This window comes from Schistocerca americana, chromosome 9 (genome assembly GCF_021461395.2).
Source record: "Schistocerca americana isolate TAMUIC-IGC-003095 chromosome 9, iqSchAmer2.1, whole genome shotgun sequence".
Taxonomy (NCBI): Eukaryota; Metazoa; Arthropoda; class Insecta; order Orthoptera; family Acrididae; genus Schistocerca; species Schistocerca americana.
Window position 1 is genome coordinate 160304407 of NC_060127.1, and position 22381 is coordinate 160326787.

General features: G+C 39.4%; 1 protein-coding gene across 1 annotated transcript in view; it reads left to right on the top strand.

Annotated features, from left to right (window-relative positions):
- LOC124550770 overlaps nt 1-15862 on the top strand; it is a 99014-nt gene extending 83152 nt beyond the window's left edge. The window contains exon 7 of the mRNA XM_047125494.1: nt 10261-15862. Coding sequence (XP_046981450.1) covers nt 10261-13888 — 3628 coding nt within the window. The 3' untranslated portion in view covers nt 13889-15862. The remainder of the gene's footprint in view (nt 1-10260) is intronic.
- Nucleotides 15863-22381: the final 6519 nt, after the last annotated feature.

Here is a 22381-nt window from a genome sequence, read left to right on the forward strand (position 1 = left end):
AATACACTTGGTTACACCTGTATGTTCTAAAAACTGAGAAACTACATTATTCCAATTAGTTCTACATGTAACTGATCACAGAATATATATATATATATATATATATATATATATATATATATATATATATATATATATATATATATATATATATATATATATATGATATGGTTATAATAGAGGGAAACATTCCACGTAGGAAATATATATCTAAAAACAAAGATGATGTGACTTACCAAATGAAAGTGCTGGCAGGTCGACAGACACACAAACATACACACAAAATTCAAGCTTTCGCAACAAACTGTTGCCTCATCAGGAAAGAGGGAAGGAGAGGGAAAGACGAAAGGAAGTGGGTTTTAAGTGAGAGGGTAAGGAGTCATTCCAATCCCGGGAGCGGAAAGACTTACCTTAGGGGGAAAAAAAGGACGGGTATACACTCGCACACACACACATATCCATCCACACATATACAGACACAAGCAGACATATTTAAAGACAAAAATATGTATGCTTTAAATATGTCTGCTTGTGTCTGTATATGTGTGGATGGATATGTGTGTGTGTGCGAGTGTATACCCGTCCTTTTTTTCCCCCTAAGGTAAGTCTTTCCGCTCCCGGGATTGGAATGACTCCTTACCCTCTCACTTAAAACCCACTTCCTTTCGTCTTTCCCTCTCCTTCCCTCTTTCCTGATGAGGCAACAGTTTGTTGCGAAAGCTTGAATTTTGTGTGTATGTTTGTGTTTGTTTGTGTGTCTGTCGACCTGCCAGCACTTTCATTTGGTAAGTCACATCATCTTTGTTTTTTTATATATATATATATATATATATATATATATATATATATATATATAAAATAACAGCTAACAATTTCAGAGTACGGAAGCATATTGTAACAGACAAGACCACTTAGGTTTCTGACAGCTGTTTTACAGTAAAGGTACTAGAGTGCTTTCATTGTCAGCAACCTTTCTCTGTTCCCAAAAAGTACTGTGTAGCTCAGTTGTAATACCAGGACTAAAAGAATTATGCAATTTGGCAGTAGTTTCTAGGATTTGGATAATTAATATACTTCTGTTGAAAAACTTTTTAAAACATGATCGATCATAATGTCTTGTAGAGCACACAGCGAAAAGATTCCTCATTGGTATACTTCTTTTGTTATGTACATGTAATTATAATTTAATTCGATAGATTTAAAAAAAAAAATTGCTGACCAAGTGGCAGCAGCAGAAAGCATAAATAAAGGTGAAGTAAGTGTGTAGGCTTTGAGCCATTAGCCCCTTCGTCTGGCAGAAGGGTTGTGGGGGAAGGAAGAGCAAAGAAGGAAAGGGATTAGCAATGTTTAGGTAATAGGGAGTTTGGAAAAGTTGTCCAGAATCCAGGGTCAGGGGAGACTTCGGTTGGGATGAGAAAGAAAGACTGATTGTTTGTGACTGCACCGGATGAGTTTTGAAAATCAGAGTATTTAAATGTGGAAGATAGGATAATAAGCAAGATGGATGTTAATGGCAAAACATCATACAAGAGTTAATAAGAATGCAGAAGTATATGCATTGTATGTTGTAGAGGTAGAGGATGAGAAACAGTAGACAGGTCTGAAAATGAGAGAGATAGAAAACTGAAAGGGAGTGAAAAAAAGAATCATTACTGAGAAGAAATTAATGTAACTTAAGATCAGGTGGGTGACAAGCACCAAGGACATGTTGTAATGTCAATTCACACCTGAGGAATTCAGAGAATCTGGTGTCTCGGGGACGAATCCAGGTGACACATATGGTGAAACAATCAGTATGGTCATGGCTGTCATATTCTAGAGCATGCTGTACAACAAGATATTGTGAGTTATCAGTAAACACCCTCAGTCTATGTCCATTCATCCTAACTGATATCTCAGTGGTAGTAATACCACTGTAAAAGGCCAAACAGTGTTTACATAACAGCTAGTACACAACGTGTCATTTAACAGGTGGTTCTACATTTGGTAGTACATGTTTTGACAGTTACAGGGCCAGTAGGAGGGAGCATAGGGCAAGTCTTACAGGGAGACGGTCACAGAGGTGGGAGCCATAGGATAGGAAAATTAGAAAAGCTATTCTAGATGTGGTGGTCAAAATGTTGGACGGAATGGGACTCATTGCAGGGCATTATTTTAGAAATTCACAGCATTGTTGAAGTAGGTGATTAATACATTTAATACTAGGATAATACTGAGTGATGAGGTATACTCCCAAGCTGTTTTTTGGAGGGATCAGTAATACCAGGATTGGATGTGATGACCAGAAAAATCTGCTTCTGAACTAAGCGGATAGGATAATTATGACCAGTGAAGGCTGAGATGAGACTGGCGATATATTAGTGTAAAGAGTTCACATCTGAACAAATATGTTTGCCTTGAAAGCCAAGGCTGTATGGAAGGGAACATTTGAGATGGAAAGAACGGCAAATGTCAGAATGTTAAGTACCGTCAAACGGGGTGATTTCGGACACCAGGGCAAATTCGGACAGTATGGCTTATTTGCTCTTTGCCACTGCATAGAAACAAAGAGTTACTTATTTTAACATCCGTGCGCCAGTTATTTTAAGCGTAAGATTGCATTTATCGCTTTCCACAACTTTTATTTTGCGTCAATTGTTTCCCTCGGTGAATAATTGATGAACAGTCTCAGTGTTAAAAATCCATGCATTATTGTAAAGTGGAAACTTTCTGTTGTTGCGCCGAGCGGGAATTTAATGTAACCATAATTGTCGATGTGCTTAGTAGCTAACAGCATTGAGACAATTTCTATACAAGTTTGTCGAGTTTCTCGTGCAAGGTTATAAAATAACGATGGTTTTTGTAAAACTGTGTACTGTGTGGGGTGATTTCGGACAATGCCAAGAATGTATAAGAGCAGGAGAGGTGCTACAGTACAGTGTAATTATGACCCGGAACTTTTAGATAAAGCTGTTCATGATATTCAGAGTGGTAAATTATCGCACACAAAAACGTTTGATTTGTATTGTATACCTAAATCAACCCTACAAAATAAAGTGCAGGAAACACATCCAAAAAAAGTGGGAGGACAGCCAGTGCTAAACAAAGAAGAAGAAGAAGAAGAAATGTTGAAGCAAGGTATCTTGAGGGCTGCACATTGGTGATTTCCCTTCACTAAATTGGATATTAGATATTTAGTTAAAGTCTACCGTGATAAATCTGGCCGAAAAGAGAAGAAATATCGTAATAATTTACCAGGAGAAGAATGGGTGCATTTATTCCTCAAATGACAGTCAGAAGATCTTTCCGTTCGCTTAAGTGAAAATATTAAATGAGCTCGTGCAGAAGTGAACAAAGAGACTGTTAAAGATGTTTTTCTCCAATATCAAGGCAAAGCTGGAAAATCTCCCATGTAGCAACCTGATCAACTATGATAAGACCAACATGTCGGACGATCCAGGCAAGCAGCAGATAATTACAAAACGAGGGAGTAAGCATGCTGAAAAAGTAATGGACTCATCAAAATCTAGTGTCTCAATAATGATGGCAGCTAGTGCTGATGGTAAACTGCTTCCTCCGTATGTCCTTTACAAATCAGAGCATTTGTGGCAAGAAGGTGGACCACAAGGAACCCGTTTCAATAGGAACAAAAGGGGATGGTTTGACCTGCCAGTATTTGAAGACTGGTTCTTTACAATCGCTTTGCCCTATTTGAAGAGGTGAAATGGGCCAACAGTCATGATTGGGGACAACTTATCCAGCCACGTGTCTTTACGTGTTATTGAAGAGTGTGAGTGGAACAATATTTCATTCATTCTCCTTCCCCCCAATAGCATGCACCTCCTCCAACTGCTCGATGTAAGCTTCTTCAGGCCAATGAAAGCAGCGTGGCGAGTTGTATTAACTGATTGGAAGAAACACACTCGTTGGACCATTTCCAAGGATTCCTTCCCATCTCTTCTGAAGCAGACACTGACTAAGATTTCAGCAAACTCCAAGGAAGACATAAAGGGTGGATTTCGCACCAAGGGCCTAATCCCATTTGATCCAGATCATGTATTACGAAAATTGCCTGGTAATGAGGAGAGCCAACAAAGCAATGCAGACGCATGGTCTTCCACTTCTGAAGAAATGCTCAAAGAAATTTGTTATCCTCCAAATAAGCTTGGTGGCTCGTGCCGCCGCCACCGCCGCAAACTAGACATTCAACTTAGAAAATCAGTCACTGGCTGAGATTTTCAAGGAAACAAAAACAGAGCTGAAACAAGTGACAGTGCTTCTAGCAGTAGTGAAAGTGAAAACGACACATCATCCAATGAAGTTTTACTGCTGAAAGAAGAGACTTTTCTTGTTGCAGAGTACAAATATAAATGTGGAAACAAGGAGCTAACAAGGCAGTATGTTGGAGTGGCCACAAATGTTGGCGCTGCGGAAGTAGATGTGAAATTCTTGCACCCACACGAGAACAGTAAAAAACATATTTGTGTTTCCTAATGTCCCTGATGAAGACACAATACAAAAATTGCTAATTTCGAGAATACTTCCCACACCAGTTGAGAAGAGAGGAATGTTCATTTTTCGAGAATATGTGCTTTAGACTCGAAGACAATTGTTTATTTAAAGTGTTTGCAACTTAATTTAGAATGATGAGTGAGAAAAATTATTTTGACCTTTTAGTTAAATTACTTTGTTTGTTTCTGTCTGTTTCTAATATTTCAGGTAAGAACTGTAAAAAAAATTTATTTAAATTCTTGCAAAATAAAAACTTATCTGTAATATATAAAATTCATTCCATATCACTTATTCGTAGCAAAGGGCTACCTTAAAATGTGTAAAATGTCACCAAAATCAAATAAATAGCATGTAGAATTTAAAAAAAAAAAGGCAGTAAGTGTCCAAATTCGCCCTCTATATACTGCAATTTCGGACAGAGATTTAAAAAACACACGTGTCCGAAATCACCCCAATCCGCTGGGTGGCTTCGGACACTTTATTTAACTGCCTCAGATAAATATATCTTCACATACACTTTCTGGTTCTGGGATATTTTATTCATTACACATATACCCTACCACTTCCATAACAATCAATTTAATCTAACAGTATATACGAAAATTACAATCAAAATAATGGCAAAACCATCCAAAATCACCCCGTTTGACAGTACTGTTGTTGCTGTTTAACCACACATACCATCTACATTCTTCCCCCAGACAAGAGTTTCTCAGAACTCTACATGTGAGAACTAGCATTACATGTCCTTGGTTCTCACCACCTGCCTGGCCTTAATTTACACTAGTTTCTTTAGCCTCAGCATTTCTTCCAGTAACTATTCTTTTCTTCGCTCCCTTGTAGTTTCTACATCTTTTATGACTCGTATATTTCCCCCCCTTTCCACCTCTGCCATCTACAATGCAGTTAGATTTCCGCTCGTTATTAACTGCTGTTTGATGATTTGTCTGTAATCTCTGTCTTTCTTATGACCCTTTTTTTCTAACTTTAAGCTCTCAGATTTTCAAGTCTCATGCAGTGCAGTCCTAACAATCAGTCTTCCCTTCTGATCCCAGCCGATAAGTCTTCCCTGAACAAGGCTTCTGGGGGACTTTCCTGACTTTTCCCATTTCCTAAACCTCGTCAGTCCTTTTCTTTCATCCCTCTTCCTTTCCCTTCAATCCTTCTCCCTTTCCCTTCAATCCTTCTCCCTGAAGGGAAAGGGTCATTCCACGTCGAGGGGACCAGGGCTCCCCAATCGACCATCTCTAAATTTAATGAAATTTGGTGTGAAGGTTCTATACGGTCTTTGATGGTTATATAACAAATTTCAGTTCACTATCTTCAGTGGTTGAATTTTTAGAAGCCTTTATAGAGTGGCTACTCACCTTCGCATCACATACAAAGGTGCAAATGCACTAAGTTGGCTTAGCTTTTTTAAAAGTTCTAGCACACATTTGGTCATTTGCTTTAATATACATTGACAACCTTTTATGTTGAAGACACCATGGCAAAAACTTGGGATATAGCCACCCCGAAATATAGATATAAGCCTCTAAAGTGGCTAAAAAATTCATCGTTCTATTCTGAGAGCCGAGGTTTGACTGACCTTGGGTACTTTTCATGTGAAGAAATCACATCAAAACTTCAGAGGGTTATTCCTACCTAAGTTGTCTATATATGTATCAAATTTAACTAACATTGAATGCCTAGAATAAAAGACATGAATCTGCGAAGTTGGACAAAATTTTCTATGTGCAAATTTTAGGGTATTTTTGGGGGGCAATATCTAAACTGTCTCTCATTCCATCCTCCTTTTTTTGCCACACCTTGAAAGAGCATGCTTTAAGCTTTCAAAGCTATATTGTTTAATTTCTGGATCTAGCATATTGATGGGTAAGAATATATTTCAAAAGTTATTATTTTAGCACTTCGAGAAGATTGAAAAGAGAAATATTTTGTTCATTAAGTCCCACATTAAATTTTTTTCAGTATATAAATCAGTTTCAAAAGTTAATTTAACATATGCTATAAAACATGTATAATACACCACACAGTAAATTTGCAAAACAAAAACGCTAAAGACTCAGTTCCATTTTTGGTTAAATGGTTGTACAATTTTGTCAAAGACAGACTGAGGAAAACTGTATTGTCTTCCTGATGGTGATGGTGAGGGTGGTGGTGCTTCTGAAGTCATGGAAATCTTGCTCAGGAATCCAGCAGGTGTCTAGCAGCTGGCCAGTGGAAGGAATGAGCAGAACCATGTAGCTGTATAAAGCTACTGAAGACATCTTGTTGTTCTTGTGAAACTTCACACACTTTTCCAACCCACAAAAGTTGTCATACGTACACGCAACATACTGTCCTGGTTGTAAACTTGCAATTGAGGTTGCTGGAATTTCTTCATCTGTTTTGAAGGCATTAACTGTGAAAAAGCTGTATCATCATTGGAAACTCTGCCTACTCTGAGCTGATTACAATTAATTGGCTTAAACTGATGTTTTTCTCTTATTCCAGATATTGTCTGCCCCGTAGCAAACCTTGGAATTTTTCAAAATTTTCTTTTGGTACATAAAAAAACCTTATGCCTGGAATATTATCATCACAATATGGAGTCAATATTTGGTTGGTTATCTAAGGGCCTCGGCAAACTAGCATGGACTGCTTGTCTTCTTCTTGTTCCCCTAATGTCATCACAAGGCAATTTACCTTAGCTTGTTCCAAAAAAAATTCCATTCGGCAGTGATGCCGAAATCCTTTTCGTGCAGACATAAATTGATGAAATTTTTGAAATTATTATATTGAGCAGCTGAACCATCACTAAAGAAATAAATGTTTTAAATGGTTGTCTTTAAGTATGCTATTAACTTTATTTGAAAGGCATGGACAGCAGTGGTATCATGATGGAGACAGTCGCTGATCATACAAATGCTAATACTCTGACACTCTTTGCCATCAAAATAGATAACAAGTGGATGTAATGTGGCCTGAATATTCTCCCCATGAAATCCTTGCACAGCATCTTCACCAACAAATGAATAATTGTCAACAAAATCTATCAATATAATTAGTTCATTTTCTGCAGGATTTCATTTTCGCTGCTTAAGGTATAAACTTATAGTGTCGTGTCACAAAGTGATGGCTTCTTAAACCAGTAATTTTCAAAATCAGTGCCTCCATATTATCTTCAACAGTTCTCTGACCTGTCTCGAATGTGTGTCTGCCAGTATGGACCTATTGTTGGTATTACATTGTTTCTTCTGGGTCAGTGTCTTTAAAAGCATCTTTGAGAAAAGCCTCTAGTTGTATTTTTCTGGGATATTCCTCACAACATTGCAGCGTACAATCTTTTGATTCCAAACTGCACACAGTTCTCTCTCCCTCTCTCTCTCTCTCTCTCTCTCTCTCTCTCTCTCTCTCTCTCTCTCTATCTTATAATCATCTTGGATGTATGTTTCTGAAGCCAACATTAATTTGCCATTTTGATAAATTACACATACTGAATGTGATCCAGAAGCACCAACTGTAGTACACCATTTCAGCCTGAGCTCACAAAATTTTGAGAAACTCAGTTGATTTCCATACTGTTTTTAGTAAACAATGAACATTTCTTTCAAATTTCAAAGGAGCAGATGTTTCTGCTTGTGAATCTTCTTCCCATTTATTTTTACTGTAACACAATCCTTTTAGCCTGGGCGTAAACAAGAAAACTCATCATCTCCAAAAACAAAGTTAGGACATCTTGTTTTATTTCATTGATAAGTTTTTCCCTTTTTAGTTTGCAGGTGTTGCCAAAATCCCACACTCCATCTTTAGTTTCCTAGACTACTTCTCCGTTTTAGTCAGAACAGCACATTCTTTAGTCATTTTTTCAATAGTCCATCTATTTGGGGCCAGGGTCAAAATTTGAACTATACTGCAATTTCTTGAAGCCTAAAGCTTAATCTTCAATTAAGATATCCATATCTTTAAATTTATGGCACACTTCCGTTTGCATTTGAGCAGTACCTACTTGGCTAACACCAACAGCTGTGGCAATTACCTTAGTATTGCTGGCTTGGGCTTTCAGAACTTTGCACTTTATGTATCCCATTGAATCCCTATTGATGACGTTTTAAACCTTTAATGGTGGCTCTCAAAGTGATGATAATGAAGTATTAGCAGTAAAGCAAGCATCAACAACATCCATGTCTTCAGTGGATGGTGATCTTTCTTATCATTGTGGAATCATTCTTTTTGGGCCACTTCTTGTCTCAATTTGGTACAAGTTTTCTGACTAGGTTTAAAAAAATTAGTCAGTAACTTCAACCTATCAGACTTTGCAATGGTTACACTGTTCAAGCCATCTTGGGCACGTGTTTTTCTTTATCAAATGTGTAGCAGCAGGTTTTCTGCAGGAACTGAAATGTCATCAACAAAGTGTTAAGGTATGGACAGATTTGGACATATTCAGTAAAATCACGTCCAGACCTATGCTGTAGAGGCTCCTTGTCTATTGGTGACGGTTCCTTATCTGATTGTAATTGACTACTGTCATAATAGAATGGTGATGACTTATGACAATCAGCTCCGTCTGATCCACCAAAGTATCTGTGTGAATGCTACAAGGAACGAGCCTTAAAAAACTATTGTTGCTTTCTAATGTCGATGGAAACTGAGTGACAATGCGTACATATACACCACCGTGTGTTGTAGGGTTAGAACATTCTAAACAACGTAACATTCTATTCATGTATATTTAAAGATCTTAAGAGTGTTTTCTGACGTTTTATTATATTTATATTTTAAACACTTATTAGACAGTTACTTTCCCTAAACTGCAGGCAAATCTTATACTATCAAAAAGACACGCTCCCACATTTTTTGGTTTACAACTTCAAATTGTATTAATTTTTCGTATGTATTGATAATCCATTTTCCCTGCTTTTGAGTGTATATTCTTACTCATCAATATGCAAGGTCTAGAAATTAAACAATATAGCTTTGATAGCTTAAAGCATGCTCTTTCCAGCTGTGACAAGAAAAATAGGATTGAAAAAGAAACTGTTGAGATATTGCCCCCCAAAAATACTCTAAAATTTGGTGTGATTGCTTCATATGAAAAGTAGCAGTGGTCAGTCAAACCTGGGCTCTCAAAGTAGCATGAAGAATTTTTTAGCCACTTTAGAGGCTTATATCTATATTTAGGTGTGGCTAAATCCCAAATTTTTGTCATGGTGTGATTCAGCATAAAAAGTTGTCAATGTATGTTAAAGCAAATGACCAAATGTGTGCTAGAACTTTAAAAAAAGCGTGGCAAACTTGACACATCTGCACCTTCATACATGATGTGAAGGTGAGTAGCTTCTCTTTAAAAGCCCCTAAAAATTCAACCACTGAAGATACTGGACTGAAATTTGGTATATAACGATCAAAGACCATAAAGAACCTTCACACAAAATTTCGTTAAATTTGGAGACGACAGAGTGGGAACACTTTCTAATATTGGTTCCTTTAATGTGGAATGACCCAAAAGCCACAGACTCCAAAAGCTTGCACATTTAATTCAGCTTTACACACGCGTCCTTCTGCCACCATTTCCTGGGCGAATTTTTTATGATTCCAGTTATATTACATTTTCAAAATGATAATTTTTGTTGATCATATACAACTACTTTGTTGCATGGCTGGCTGTTATAACATACTTCTTTAGATGAATATTGGTAACATTTTCATTTTCTTCTTAATGTACACAGTCATATCTATCCATGTAATATAGATGATGTTAAACATTGCTCTTTGTTTTACCAGGAACACAGCTGAGAAGTTGTCAAAAAATGGCACAGAAAAACAGGCATTCCAGCAGAAAGTGGAAGCCAGTGATAAAAATTCAGAGAAATCTTTTTTAGAAACAAAAAGTAACACTGAAACTATACCTTCTGCTTCAAAGGAGTGCGCAGATCACAGCTCTGTATCTAACACGGTTAACTACTCAAGGAGAGTTCCTAGAAATGATAACTATGCCTCATCATGGTACCAGTCATCCACAAAGGAAAGGACTATCAGAAGTAAAGGGGATGGAAAGACAAGGATTTCATTATACACGGAAGAAAAAGCAAGTGAAAAAGTAGTGCAGTGGAAAAAGCCCATTCAGGAAAGTGAGTTGTCAACAGATTCACACATGAAGAATTCTGCTGACAGGTTCCAACCAGAACCTGTGAATAACAAGAAAACAACTGGAATATATAATGAATCTCAGGTTGCTCCAAAGGAGATTGTGAACAAAGAAAGATGGAGATCGGACTGGAAAGACAGAAGAAATGATTTTAATGAAAAATTAAGCAATCAAAACAGCGTTACAGGAAGAAAACCTGAGGAAGCAAATGGGATGTACATCGCTGATGGCTCCTCTTCAACAGACCGTCAAACTCCCAAAGAGCAGAGGTCAGAATCGAAACGTAGGAATCGCCAGGGTTCCTTACAATCACTGGAGAATGACAGTGTGCAAAATGCAGATAAAGACAGTGAAGGTATTGGCAATGATACCAGCACCAGTAAGTACACGAATGTACGTAGTATGTACTTCAGGAACAGTACTCCTTCTGTAACGGCAAACACAAGCAGAGGAAACAGCAGAAACTCGGAAGAAAGCTCTGTATGTGATGGTACCGAAGGAAACTTGTTGAATTCAAGTCAAAATAGCTTTCAGAGCTCATTTACCAATGTTTGCAGTAAGTCTGTTAACAATACAGACTTTCCAGTATCTTCGGCAGCACACGAGCAGACTGATTCAAACGTTCCAGTGAATGTAACTGAGAGGGCTGCAGTGTGGAATGCCAAGACAGGGAACAGTTCACATCAGTGTGAAGAGAAGGTGCATCAAGAGCGAAACAACTCCAGTGGTCAGCTCCAGCAACAAGGCCAAGTATTGAAACAAGAGGAAGCAGCAGAAAAGAAATACAACCGAGAGTGTACAAATGCCAGAGTACAGGTTTCCTCTCCACCAGGTCTCCCGTGCCGCGAGCAGCAGAGAAACGAACAAGTGTCGAGGGATCTGGTCTCTGCTGCGAAGCAAACTTCAGAGAGCAAGCCTCCAGAGCAAGAGTCATCTGTCGACGAGTTCTTTCGGAAGTACGCCCAGCACAACAGTACTTCTGGGCAGGCTGTCAGGTTGCCAGACGGCAGCTTGCCGATGGGTGCATTCAGAATCGGGGGGTCTGCTCCGGGTTTGGGAATACAACCCAATTGTGCTCAGGCACCAGTGATCCAGGGAGCAGCAGGAGTGCCTACTATACATCCAACTCAGATTCGTGTATGTGGGGTACCGCAGATGTACCAACCTTGCGGAATGTTACCCGACATGGGCACTGCCTTACCATACAGCACTTACACTTACGTTGATGGAACAAGTCAGAGGCCATTGCTAGAGAATCATGCTATGCTGCAGAATAACAGTGACTGCTGTCCCAGTGCAGCTCCTCAGGCAAGCTCTCGCTTTGGAGGTAACAACAGTGAGAGACCGACAGTTGTACCTGTCACTCTGTCTTCGCAGTCCCCTGAAGGCGCATACCCTAGCTTTGGGTCATGCACCTTTGAGGGTGGACAGCAGGCATTTAATGGCAATCATCTGGGTAGTCTTTTGAAAAATGGAGGAATGACAGGTTATGGGAATATGGCAGCGGCAGCAGCCTCGTCATTAATGCCAGTGGAGGTAATTATGCCAGGAATGGGCACGTCTCAGCCCGCTGGAGTTCCTCCTCCACCTGGAGTATTTGCATACCCTGCAGTTACACCTTTGACTGGTGTCTCACCACCTCGCTGTAGCCAAATACAGCAGGGTTTAGTGCTGCAGCCGATGCAGGTACCCCAAGAGAATATCAGCGATAGACAGGTGACACCTCGACAAGAGAATGCTGCTGCATCAAGCGTGCAGGATGCTAGAGGGAGCCAAGTATATTCCAGTGCCACACAAGCAATTCCGCAGGTTCCTCAAGCCAGCGGAGTGTCACAGAATACCCAGATTGCATCTGGTAATGGGCAGACACCTGCTTCTCAGGAATCTTCACACACAGTTTTGAACCGAAGTACGAAACCCCAGGTGCCTCCGACAAATACCGGTAACTCGAACCCACCAACTATGTATACATCTGTACAGCCAAATGACATGAATACATTCCTCACATTGCACCAGAACGGAATTGCTGATTCGCCGGATGTGACAGCTATAGGTATGTCTCAGTGGCCACTCTGCTGTTTCTCTCAAACTGACTTGACACAGTTGCAAGGAATGCCTCAAATTATGAACGCTGATGGTACAGTGAGTCATTTTCCAGATATGGCACAGTTTGGAATGCAACAGTCATTTAAACAGCCAGGTACCCCACTTGTAGATCACATATGGTATCCAGGAGTACCGCCTCTATTGCCAGTGCATGACGGTGTCAACATGTGTCGGAACAATCAGACGAAACAGTTTAGCAATGTACCAGATATGCGTTTGGATGCACAGGCTGCAATGGTGCCACAGATGCGGGGAACACACGCTCCTCAGATGTCTCAGTTTGGTCCAGAATCTCAACAGCTGAATGAACATTCGCAGATTTACTTCCCAGGTATTGGCCATATAGCTGCACAGACCCAACTGAGTACTCCATCAGCTAATACTTTGGGACACAGCTCAGTGCCACCTGGATTACCACCACAGCCACCATTTCCTCAAGGGACAGTCCAGCAACAAATTGGTTTCACACAGCACCCCCCAGGCATCCTGCACGCTGGGATGTGTCAAAATGCGAATAGTCTGGCAACAGCAGGAAATTCTCAACGAAATGCTTCAGGACAGCCAGGGACAGCTACAGTTCCCAAGGGCAGGATTGCGTCTGAATCTACTATCGGTGATGGATCGAGCTCCGATTCTAAGAACGTGCAGAAAATGCCCAGGTCTCAGAGCTCACAAGGTCAGAACTCACAGGAAGGTCGCTACCCATTTCCTGGAGATGGAAGCCGGGTGGACATCTCGTACCTGGCCGAAAAGCTCAGACAGTCATCCCAGCGTGGTGCAGCTCAGGGGATGCAGACGACCGCAACGCCTCAGGGCACGTTTCAGTCTGTTCCCGCACTACAGGGGTCAACTCCGAAGGCGCAGTTGTACTATGAGAAAGTTCAAAGCCTCCTGTGCCAGCCACCAGAAGTCGTTAGCCGTCTCCTTCAACAGATGCACCTTAATGCGGGTGTCGCTCCTGTCGCAGACCCGTCTGCTGGGCCTGCTGTCGGACATCAAGGATACGTAGTCCCGCCTACTGCAGAAGTGTGGCCAGTGGTTCACAGTGCACAGGTGGTTCAAGAGAGGCTCCATCCCAGCCAGTCACAGGGAGGTTACACCGTGGCGGCGAGGGGACGTGGCAAAGGCCGTGGCCGGTTGCGTGATGTTGATGGGTGACTCTGGAACTGTTGTGACATTCGAGGTGCCTGTGCAAAAAAGAAATTGTGAGATCATTATCACAGTCGTGTGTTAATTGGCTACAGTGCCGTATCGTCTTCATATGTCAATAATGTAAGTTTCATGGATTTCCTGAGAGAATGTGAGTATTTGTGGTTCCTCATTTGCAGCCCGCAGTTAATATTCCTGTTAAATATTGTACTAGTTACTGTGTTGTTGCTAATCAGGAAATGTTACCTGGTGCGACTAGCTGACAAAGCTGTCCTCACTAACTTCTTTAGAAACACACCATACTTTTCTTTCTGCTTTTTTTGTATTAAATGCAGTCCTTGGAAGTGTACTGTGTCAAAAACCATAAATTGCAAAAGGAAAAAAAATTGTTTTGCCTGCAAAGAAGACAGGTATGTAGTGGAAAGCTTAATATTGGATCTCCCTTGCGCCTGCTTTTCTTATTTCGCCAAACAGAAATCTGGTATGAATCTCAAAATATGCAGAAACACATCTAGTTAAAATACTTATCTTAATTTAATGTTCTTGCTTTGTCTTGGAATTACTATTTTCAACACCACTACTGCATTACATCAGGAAGTTGCTGGAATAGCTGTTGTAAAAGGCAGTTGTTGGAATACTTCTATTCCCAAGGGTAAATGTCTAATATGGCAGCTAAAATCTCGTTCCCATGTCTGTTGAGCTGTCTACAAGTTCTCATATAAATATCTTTACAAATAAGTTTGTATTTCTGTTGCTTTGCAAGTAGTAAGTTCCTTAGATCATGCATAGTTTTTGGGACCTTTCGTTGATAGGCTCAGTTTCTTCAGTTCCTTAAAAAAGTAAGACCTGAGACATGAGGAGAATTAATTGTCAACTCGCAGAATATCTCACAAATAAAATTATTTGTGTAGCAAATATTGTGAGTATTTGCTTGTTTGACAAATGGGAGTTACAGTGTGTTTAACTCCAAGTAAAAGACATGTTCTGTCTCTTCAAGGAAGCATACATAGTTTTTTATGTGGATGTCTATTTTTTAATATATCCAGTCAAAATATTGCTCATTAGAGATTTCAAATTTAACAAGTGTGTAGTTTACCGGTTGAAGTTCTTGTCCTCTCTTATCTGTGTCTATGTTGTACATCAACACCTTCAGTTAATTGCCTGCTCAATTTTACTCAGGCTTTACAGAAGTTGTAAATTATTCTTGATGTAATCAAAACAGAAATAATTGTGATACATGTCTATCTAAAGTTTGTGTTGCTGGAAAAAAAATAAATAAAATGTGTAGTCATTTGCTGTTAATAATGGAAGTAATTTAATCACATTTTTGTAGACGTGTATTAAAACTTCAAGCAAATACTTTCTGTTGAGGTGTGCAGTATTTCACAAGTGTGCAGTTTATATTTCTACAGGTATGAAATCTTCTCAATGCAATGTTGTAAGTTATTCATTGGTTTATGGTACAAAGATATTTTTTTTCTGTGATAAAAATGAAGTTCAATTTCTATTATGCAACAGTTTAGATTGCAACTTTTATTAAATTTATTTTACTAGTATACATAAGCAAACTGAATCTCCATAGATAAATGTAGTTAGTAGTTTGTGAAATAAGCATTGTAGGCTGTGATTATATTTTTGTTGAGCTTAATAATTAGTGTGTGTAGAAACACCATTTTCTTTAAGTATTCATTGACATATTTCTGTAAATGTTATTTGCATAAGTGCCTTAGTACAACTTCAGTTTTGTGGCTTTGTCATCGCATTTCCATGAAAGTAACCAAAAAGAGGGGAGGTTATTTTATGCACAGGCTGATTTTTTTTTCTTTTCTTTTTTGTAATATTTTTATTTTCCATGTGAAGTGTGAAATTTGAGCTGAATTGTTATGTTCTGCACCACAAAGGTGAAGCTTTGTAAGACTTTTCCCAATAAGTTGTTTTCTTGTGTACTATTTTGTAATTGAATCTCATTTGTATTAAAAAATAAATTTTGTACTATGAAAATTTTGTACAGTAAGTTGTGACTGTTCACTTATCATATGTAATGGTGTTTAAAGTGCCTGCTTTAGGCGGTACTCAAGTAAACAGCCCAGGTGTAAACAAATTACCAAAGTTTATTTGAATAGAGAGAAACTCAATTCAACTTAATAAGTCTTCGGAACCGTGAAACCAACTATACTTGTTCGTGAAGCAGAAACAGTCTTCCAACTCTGGAAGGAGAAAGCAAAAGTTTGATAATTCTGAACTATCTTAGTAATGGAAAAACCCAAATGAAATCATCTGAGTAGAACATAAAAGTATTCCAACTGTCTGTTGGTGATGAAACCAAAGTGGTGAACTAAGCCTTGACTCTAAAAGATATCAAAACAACTCTTATAATAAGTTCTTAATATACATCAGATAAACACTGTCAGAGTAAAGTTCTTGAGACACTTGGAAAACTTACGAAGTCTGCTCAGAAGTTGCTTTAAGTATCATTTAGGATAATGACGAAGTTTGACAGAAACTCTAAATCAGACAATACAATCCAGGAGGGAACACCTGTAGTCTAAGTGACAAAGAGGAATATTCTACGTCTGGGGAGGCCAAACAGCAGGCAATCATAGAAATATTACAAAATCGAGAGTAAGTCTTCCTGTCGTGGCCACATGTTCTGTAGATAGGCCATGCTGCAGGCTCCAGGGGGAGGAGTGATTGCAACTTAGCAACAACCCTGGAGTGAGCTCTCGATTTTAGAAATGCAATAAGCTTTCACCATCTGTCCCAGAATGCTCGCTTGTTGGGAACTCACTGTCCAGGACTCATGCCTCGTCCTAAATACAGCCTTCAATGCCATCTGATGGTAGTGTGTGCTGTGAAAGCCCCCGAACACCTTGTGCAAGGAAGTAGGCTGCCTGCGTAACTGGGATGTGGTTCGGGTTGCAGGCTCAGTGGGCACACGGTCTACCTGTAGCAGTGTGTGCATGATAATTCAGTGATTCAGCACTGTGTTAGAAAAAACTTCTTCAGTCAACTTCTCAGGAAAGTAAGATAATGTTAATGAAATCTGAATTTTCAGTAATTTTTTATCGTGTGAGATTATACAAGAAGCATACTACATCATGATAGATTCAGTCAGTTGGAGTTGTAGCATGTCTGCAATTGGGCAGGGTCAATATAATGAAAGTTCTGACATTTGAAATTCAGAGACATAACAAAGTTTCTGTACGTCCATCTTTCAGAGATGGTTGCAGGAATTGGCTGTTTGCTACAGAATGTCAAATCACACCTTTCAGCAATATAATTTCCAAACTTATTTTATTTGGCTACCAGTTTCGTCAGTTGTCTACGCCATCTTCAGGCCCTTGACCATTGTGTAGGAAGATTCCATCTTGCTTCAGGTCAAAACAGGGACCAGCATTCAAATACTGGTATCCATAGATTTTTTTATATAGTGATCACTTCAACCGGGAAGTGATGGCTATAGCAAAAATCTGATGCTGTAAGAAGTTTGATTTGACATCCTATAAGAAAGTCTATCCAATTTTCCACCTCTACATAGTGTTTCCATCATTGTGTTTAGAAGATTTTATCAAAGGTGACTGAGGGAAGTATTATCTTCGAAGGGATATCCCGTTACAGTTAACAGAGATGTCTGAAACTTTTATGTGACAGACAAAAATTTACTAAAGCTAGCCTTTGAACACACCTGTCATGAAGGAGATTGTTAGAAAAAAGGACTTAGTATGAGGTTAAGTAAGAGTTGCTTTAAGTCTCATTTGTTACTAATATTTCATGGTTGCTTCCTGTCTTAAAATTCCCCAACTCATCCTTTTTGGATGACAAAGAGATTAGTCAGCATACGGCTGTTTTTCTTCCCATGTGTGGACACACTACTTGGCTGTAACACCGTGAGTAGGGTTGTGGTCTAAGTTACCTTTGATTATTGTTCTTGCAAAACAGTCACCTTTTAGTTTTGTTCTCATGGTATGGCTACTCTGTACTATGGCCATGCCCAAACTTACTTTGACTTACCCCATTCCTTTAAATGTTGCAAAATGCCTATATTATACCTATAGATTTATTTACTCCTATTCAAGAATTCATCTGTGGTATAGAAGAAGTTGTCAAGGAGATACCATTTCAGTTTACTTTTAAAACTGTTACTGCTGTCTGTCAGACATTTTATTTCATCTGGTAATTTATCGAAAAGTTTTGCAGCAGCATATTTTACCCCTTTCTGTGCCAAAGGTGGGTTAAGTAGAGGATAGTGTAAGTCTTTCTTTCTACTGTTATTATAATCATGAATGTCACTGTTGTTTTTAAATTGGTCCATATTGTTGAGAACAAATTTCATTACTGAGTAAATGTACTGTGACGCTGTTGTAAGAACTCCTAACCTTTTAAAGAGCTACCTACAAGATATGCGGCTGTGAGCCCCACACATTATTCTAAACACTTTCTTTTGTGCAGTAAATACTTTTTGCCTAAGTGTAGAGTTATCCCAAAATATTATTCGGTATGACATTAGAGAGTGAAAGTATGTTAGCTTGCAAATTTCTATTTACATCAATTGTGAAGACAGATCCAAATATCAGTATCTCATGAACTCAAACACATCGTTCAATATATCCGACCATATAGGACCCGACTAAAGGTAAAAATTTGCAATCTTCATCTCTCTTGAGTGTTAACATTGCAGTACGTCTGTTTTCTTTGAGGTGTTCATGATGCCTTAACGGTCATTACCAAGGCATAAACGCCCACAACCAGCAAGTGCTACCGCGCTCACCACACTGCGCCTTGCCCCTGCTACATTACATCACTGCATATACACCATCTGCACAGATCGGGGTATGCACAGTGGGTTGTTTCCACTACATAAAATGTTAGGTAGAGAATGGCCATCTTGTGCCAGTGTGAGCATCCTCAGTGGAACATAGATCATTCTAACAAATAACCCATGTTACACTACAATGCCAGACAAAATATATGAACAGCTGGAACTGAAAACTTAATAGCTTGTGGTCTGGAAAGATTGTGGTAGGAATAAGTTGCGTGCAATTTAGCAGAGAACGAGTGGTAGGAAGCAAAAGGCCCTGATCAGTTTTAGTTAAGACTAAGTTGGTGCCAGGTATCAGTGCTTGCTTCATTTGGTGTGTGCATTTGTACAGGTGTAAAAGATGTGAGACAAACTAGAATATTTGTCACTAGGACAATATATGCATATAAAATTGAATTATACGCATAGTTGACCTCTGTGTACATTAGTATCTTCTGAACACACATCTTAAGATGAGGGAGAAATTGAGGTCATATGCAAGTTTGCCCTTGTCAACGGAACAAAAGTGTGTTTCACTTACATTTCCGTTACATTGTTCAGTGTTCATTATTGGATTTATTACTAATGGAGAGGGGTTGTTCATTGAAGAGTAAACTGTCCATATTTCTCACCCAATCACAACACCTGCTCAATCTTTGACCCACCAGACGAATGTTTGCTTCGGTTTGTGTCATGGTTATGCATTTATCCATCTGTTACATACAGGCCAAGATTTTTGTTTCTCGAGAAAGAGATGCTATTCTAGTGTGTGCTGGCTCACGATACACAATTTTCAATGGCACAACTGCCTGAGAATTCCAAATTCATAGTAGACAACTGAAAATTTTCAGCAGTTTTTGTGGTGGGCCCAGTGAAGTTTGCTATCAGTCCACACCATCCAAACAATTTCTCTGTTACTTGTTAAATTCTATTCTCATCAATATGCAAGAATTTATATGGCACAGTGAATAAAATATCATAGGATTTATTTTGCTTCTGAGAAGATGTACACATCTTATATGTAAATACCTATTGTGCTCCTGGCTACAGAAAAGTTTACCCTTCCCTGTCATTGGTGTAAGTGTTCTACGATGCAGAAACTAAGCACGCCACAAAATTGTGTGATAATTTTTGCACTGGTCGGTGGGAAGGTAAATTTGATGCATCGGTTCATGCTACTGTACACAGCCAATATCCCCCCCCCCCCCCGGTCCCTCCCTCCCTCCCTCCCTCCCACACACACACACACACACACACACACACACACACACACACACACACACATCACTCACTTGTTCTGTCATCCAATTGATTGCTATTGAGGGTATCTTCGTCTGACTTAAGTCACTCTGTGCTCTCAGTACAACATTACTTAGCTTGGAGTATTCCACATTCTGGTTTCATTGTGTGTATTCACACAAAAAAGAAAACTGAAAGTGAAACCCCCAATTAAGTATTGTTCACAGGTGTGTCATCGATGTAGGACACTTAAACGTCTACTAACTGGAATCAGCATCCTTAGAAAATGACAAAGATTGTGTAATTTATCTACTTACTTCACTACCGGTCTGCAGACTTTCTCAAATGAACACCACTGCTTTACTGTAAAGCAATTCTACTGATACTACTAAAAGACTATGTGAGGTTCTAATGAGATTGAATGTAAAACTGGATTAACCAGTGTATGCCAACTTTCCAGCTTCGTAGTACAGCAGCACAACAATCATAGAGCTTTGTGGATATTAGAATGGAGGAGGCAAAACAAAAGTTATTTTTGTTCACATACGTAACATTAACAATGTGTCCCTAAAGACACAGCAGATGTGACTGACACTTTTTCCCTCTCAGGTATTGCATGCATCCTTGTATTCTCTTTCCAAGTTGACAATGCATAAATAAGTGCCTAGGTATGTTTCTGATTCATTTTTCAGATTAGTCAGTGTTGTTTTTATTTAGGAGGGTTAAAAATGCTAAGGAAATTACTGTCTAAACCAGGCTAAGTGGCATCAGGCACCTCAACTGAGAGTAAGATTTCCAGTTGCCGTGCCTGAAATTATGTCGGTACTACTCACTAAAAACTAACCAGAGTAACTTACGTCGTGCTCCAAACCTATATATTTCTGTGAATTTTTTCATGTAACTCCATAATGACGACCTTTTAATCCTTATCACCCTGCTGCAAAACTGTCAAGTGTATTGGCATAGCATTACATCAAACAGTCCTCTAATTGGCAATACCTTCTTCATCAGAGGGAGAGCAACCAGTGAGATGACCCACGTCTTACTAGCCAAAATACAAGAGACTTTCTATGTGGTATGTATATACACGGAGGTGACGAAACTCATGGGATATCGCCTAATATCATGTTGGACCTCCTTTTGCATGGCGTAGTGCAGCAGCTCGACATGTCATGGACTCGACAGATTGTTGGAAGTTCCTTGCAGAAATACTGAGTAACGCTGCCTCCATAAGCATCCTTAATTGTGAAAGTGTTGCCAGTGCAAGGCTTTGTGCAAAAACTGACCTCTCGATTGTGTCCAGTAACTTTGCAATGGAATTCACATTGTCCATCTGAGTGGCGAACTCATTCACTTCATTTGTGCAGAATGTTCTTCAAACCGATTATGAACAGTTGTGGCCCAGTGATGCGGCATATTGTTGTTTGGAAACCTGAAGCCATGAATGGCTACAAATGGTCTCCAAATAGCCGAACATAGCCATTTCCAGTCAGTGATCAGTTCAGCTTGACCAGAGGACTCAGTTCATTCCATAAAAATACAGCTAACAGCATGGTGAAGCCACCACCAGCTTGCACAATGATGACTTGAGTCCATGGTGTCATGGGATCTGCACCTCACTCAAATCCTGCCATCAGTTCTTACCAAACTCATCTGACCAGGCCATGGTTTTCCAGTCTAGGGTCCAACTGATACAGTCATGAGCCCAGGAGAGGTATTGCAGGCGATATGCTGTTAGCAAATTTTGCCGCACTGTCCTAATGAACACGTTTTTCATATGTCCCTCATTGATTTCTGTGGTTATTTCGTGCAATGTTCCTTATTTGTTATCACTGACAACTCTATGCAAACGCTGCTGCTCTTGATCATTAAATAAAGGCCGCGGGCCACTGCACTGTCCACGGTGTGAGGTAATGCCTGAAAATTGATATTCTTGACAGGCTCTTGACGCTGTGGGTCTCGTAATATTGAATTCCCTAATGATTTCCAAAATGGAATGCCTCATGCTTCTATCTCCAAGTACCATTCTAAGTTCAAAGTATGTTAATTCCCATTGTGCGGTGTTAGAAACATTTCGCATGAATCATCATGATAAAAATGACAGATCCGCCAATGCATTGTCCTTTTATACCTTGTGTGCGTGATACTACTACCATCTGTATTTGTCCCTATCGCTATCCCGTGACTTTCACATTAACAGGAGTGGAAAGTGCTCTACCATGAACCCCTTACAGAATGCTACCAACCTGAGACTAGTATTTCCATACCTGTCAGATGTGATTAAAATTTAATCCTTATTCACACTTGCTTATAGTAAAGAAAAAAGCCATTCCTACATATGAAGAATGGTGTGAGTTCATAATGGTTATCGGATGTGTCCTACATCACTGCAACATTTCAGGTGGAGATCGCAATACCGCTTGTCCAGGGGACATTCACATGCTGCTGATTGCCATCATTTGGAC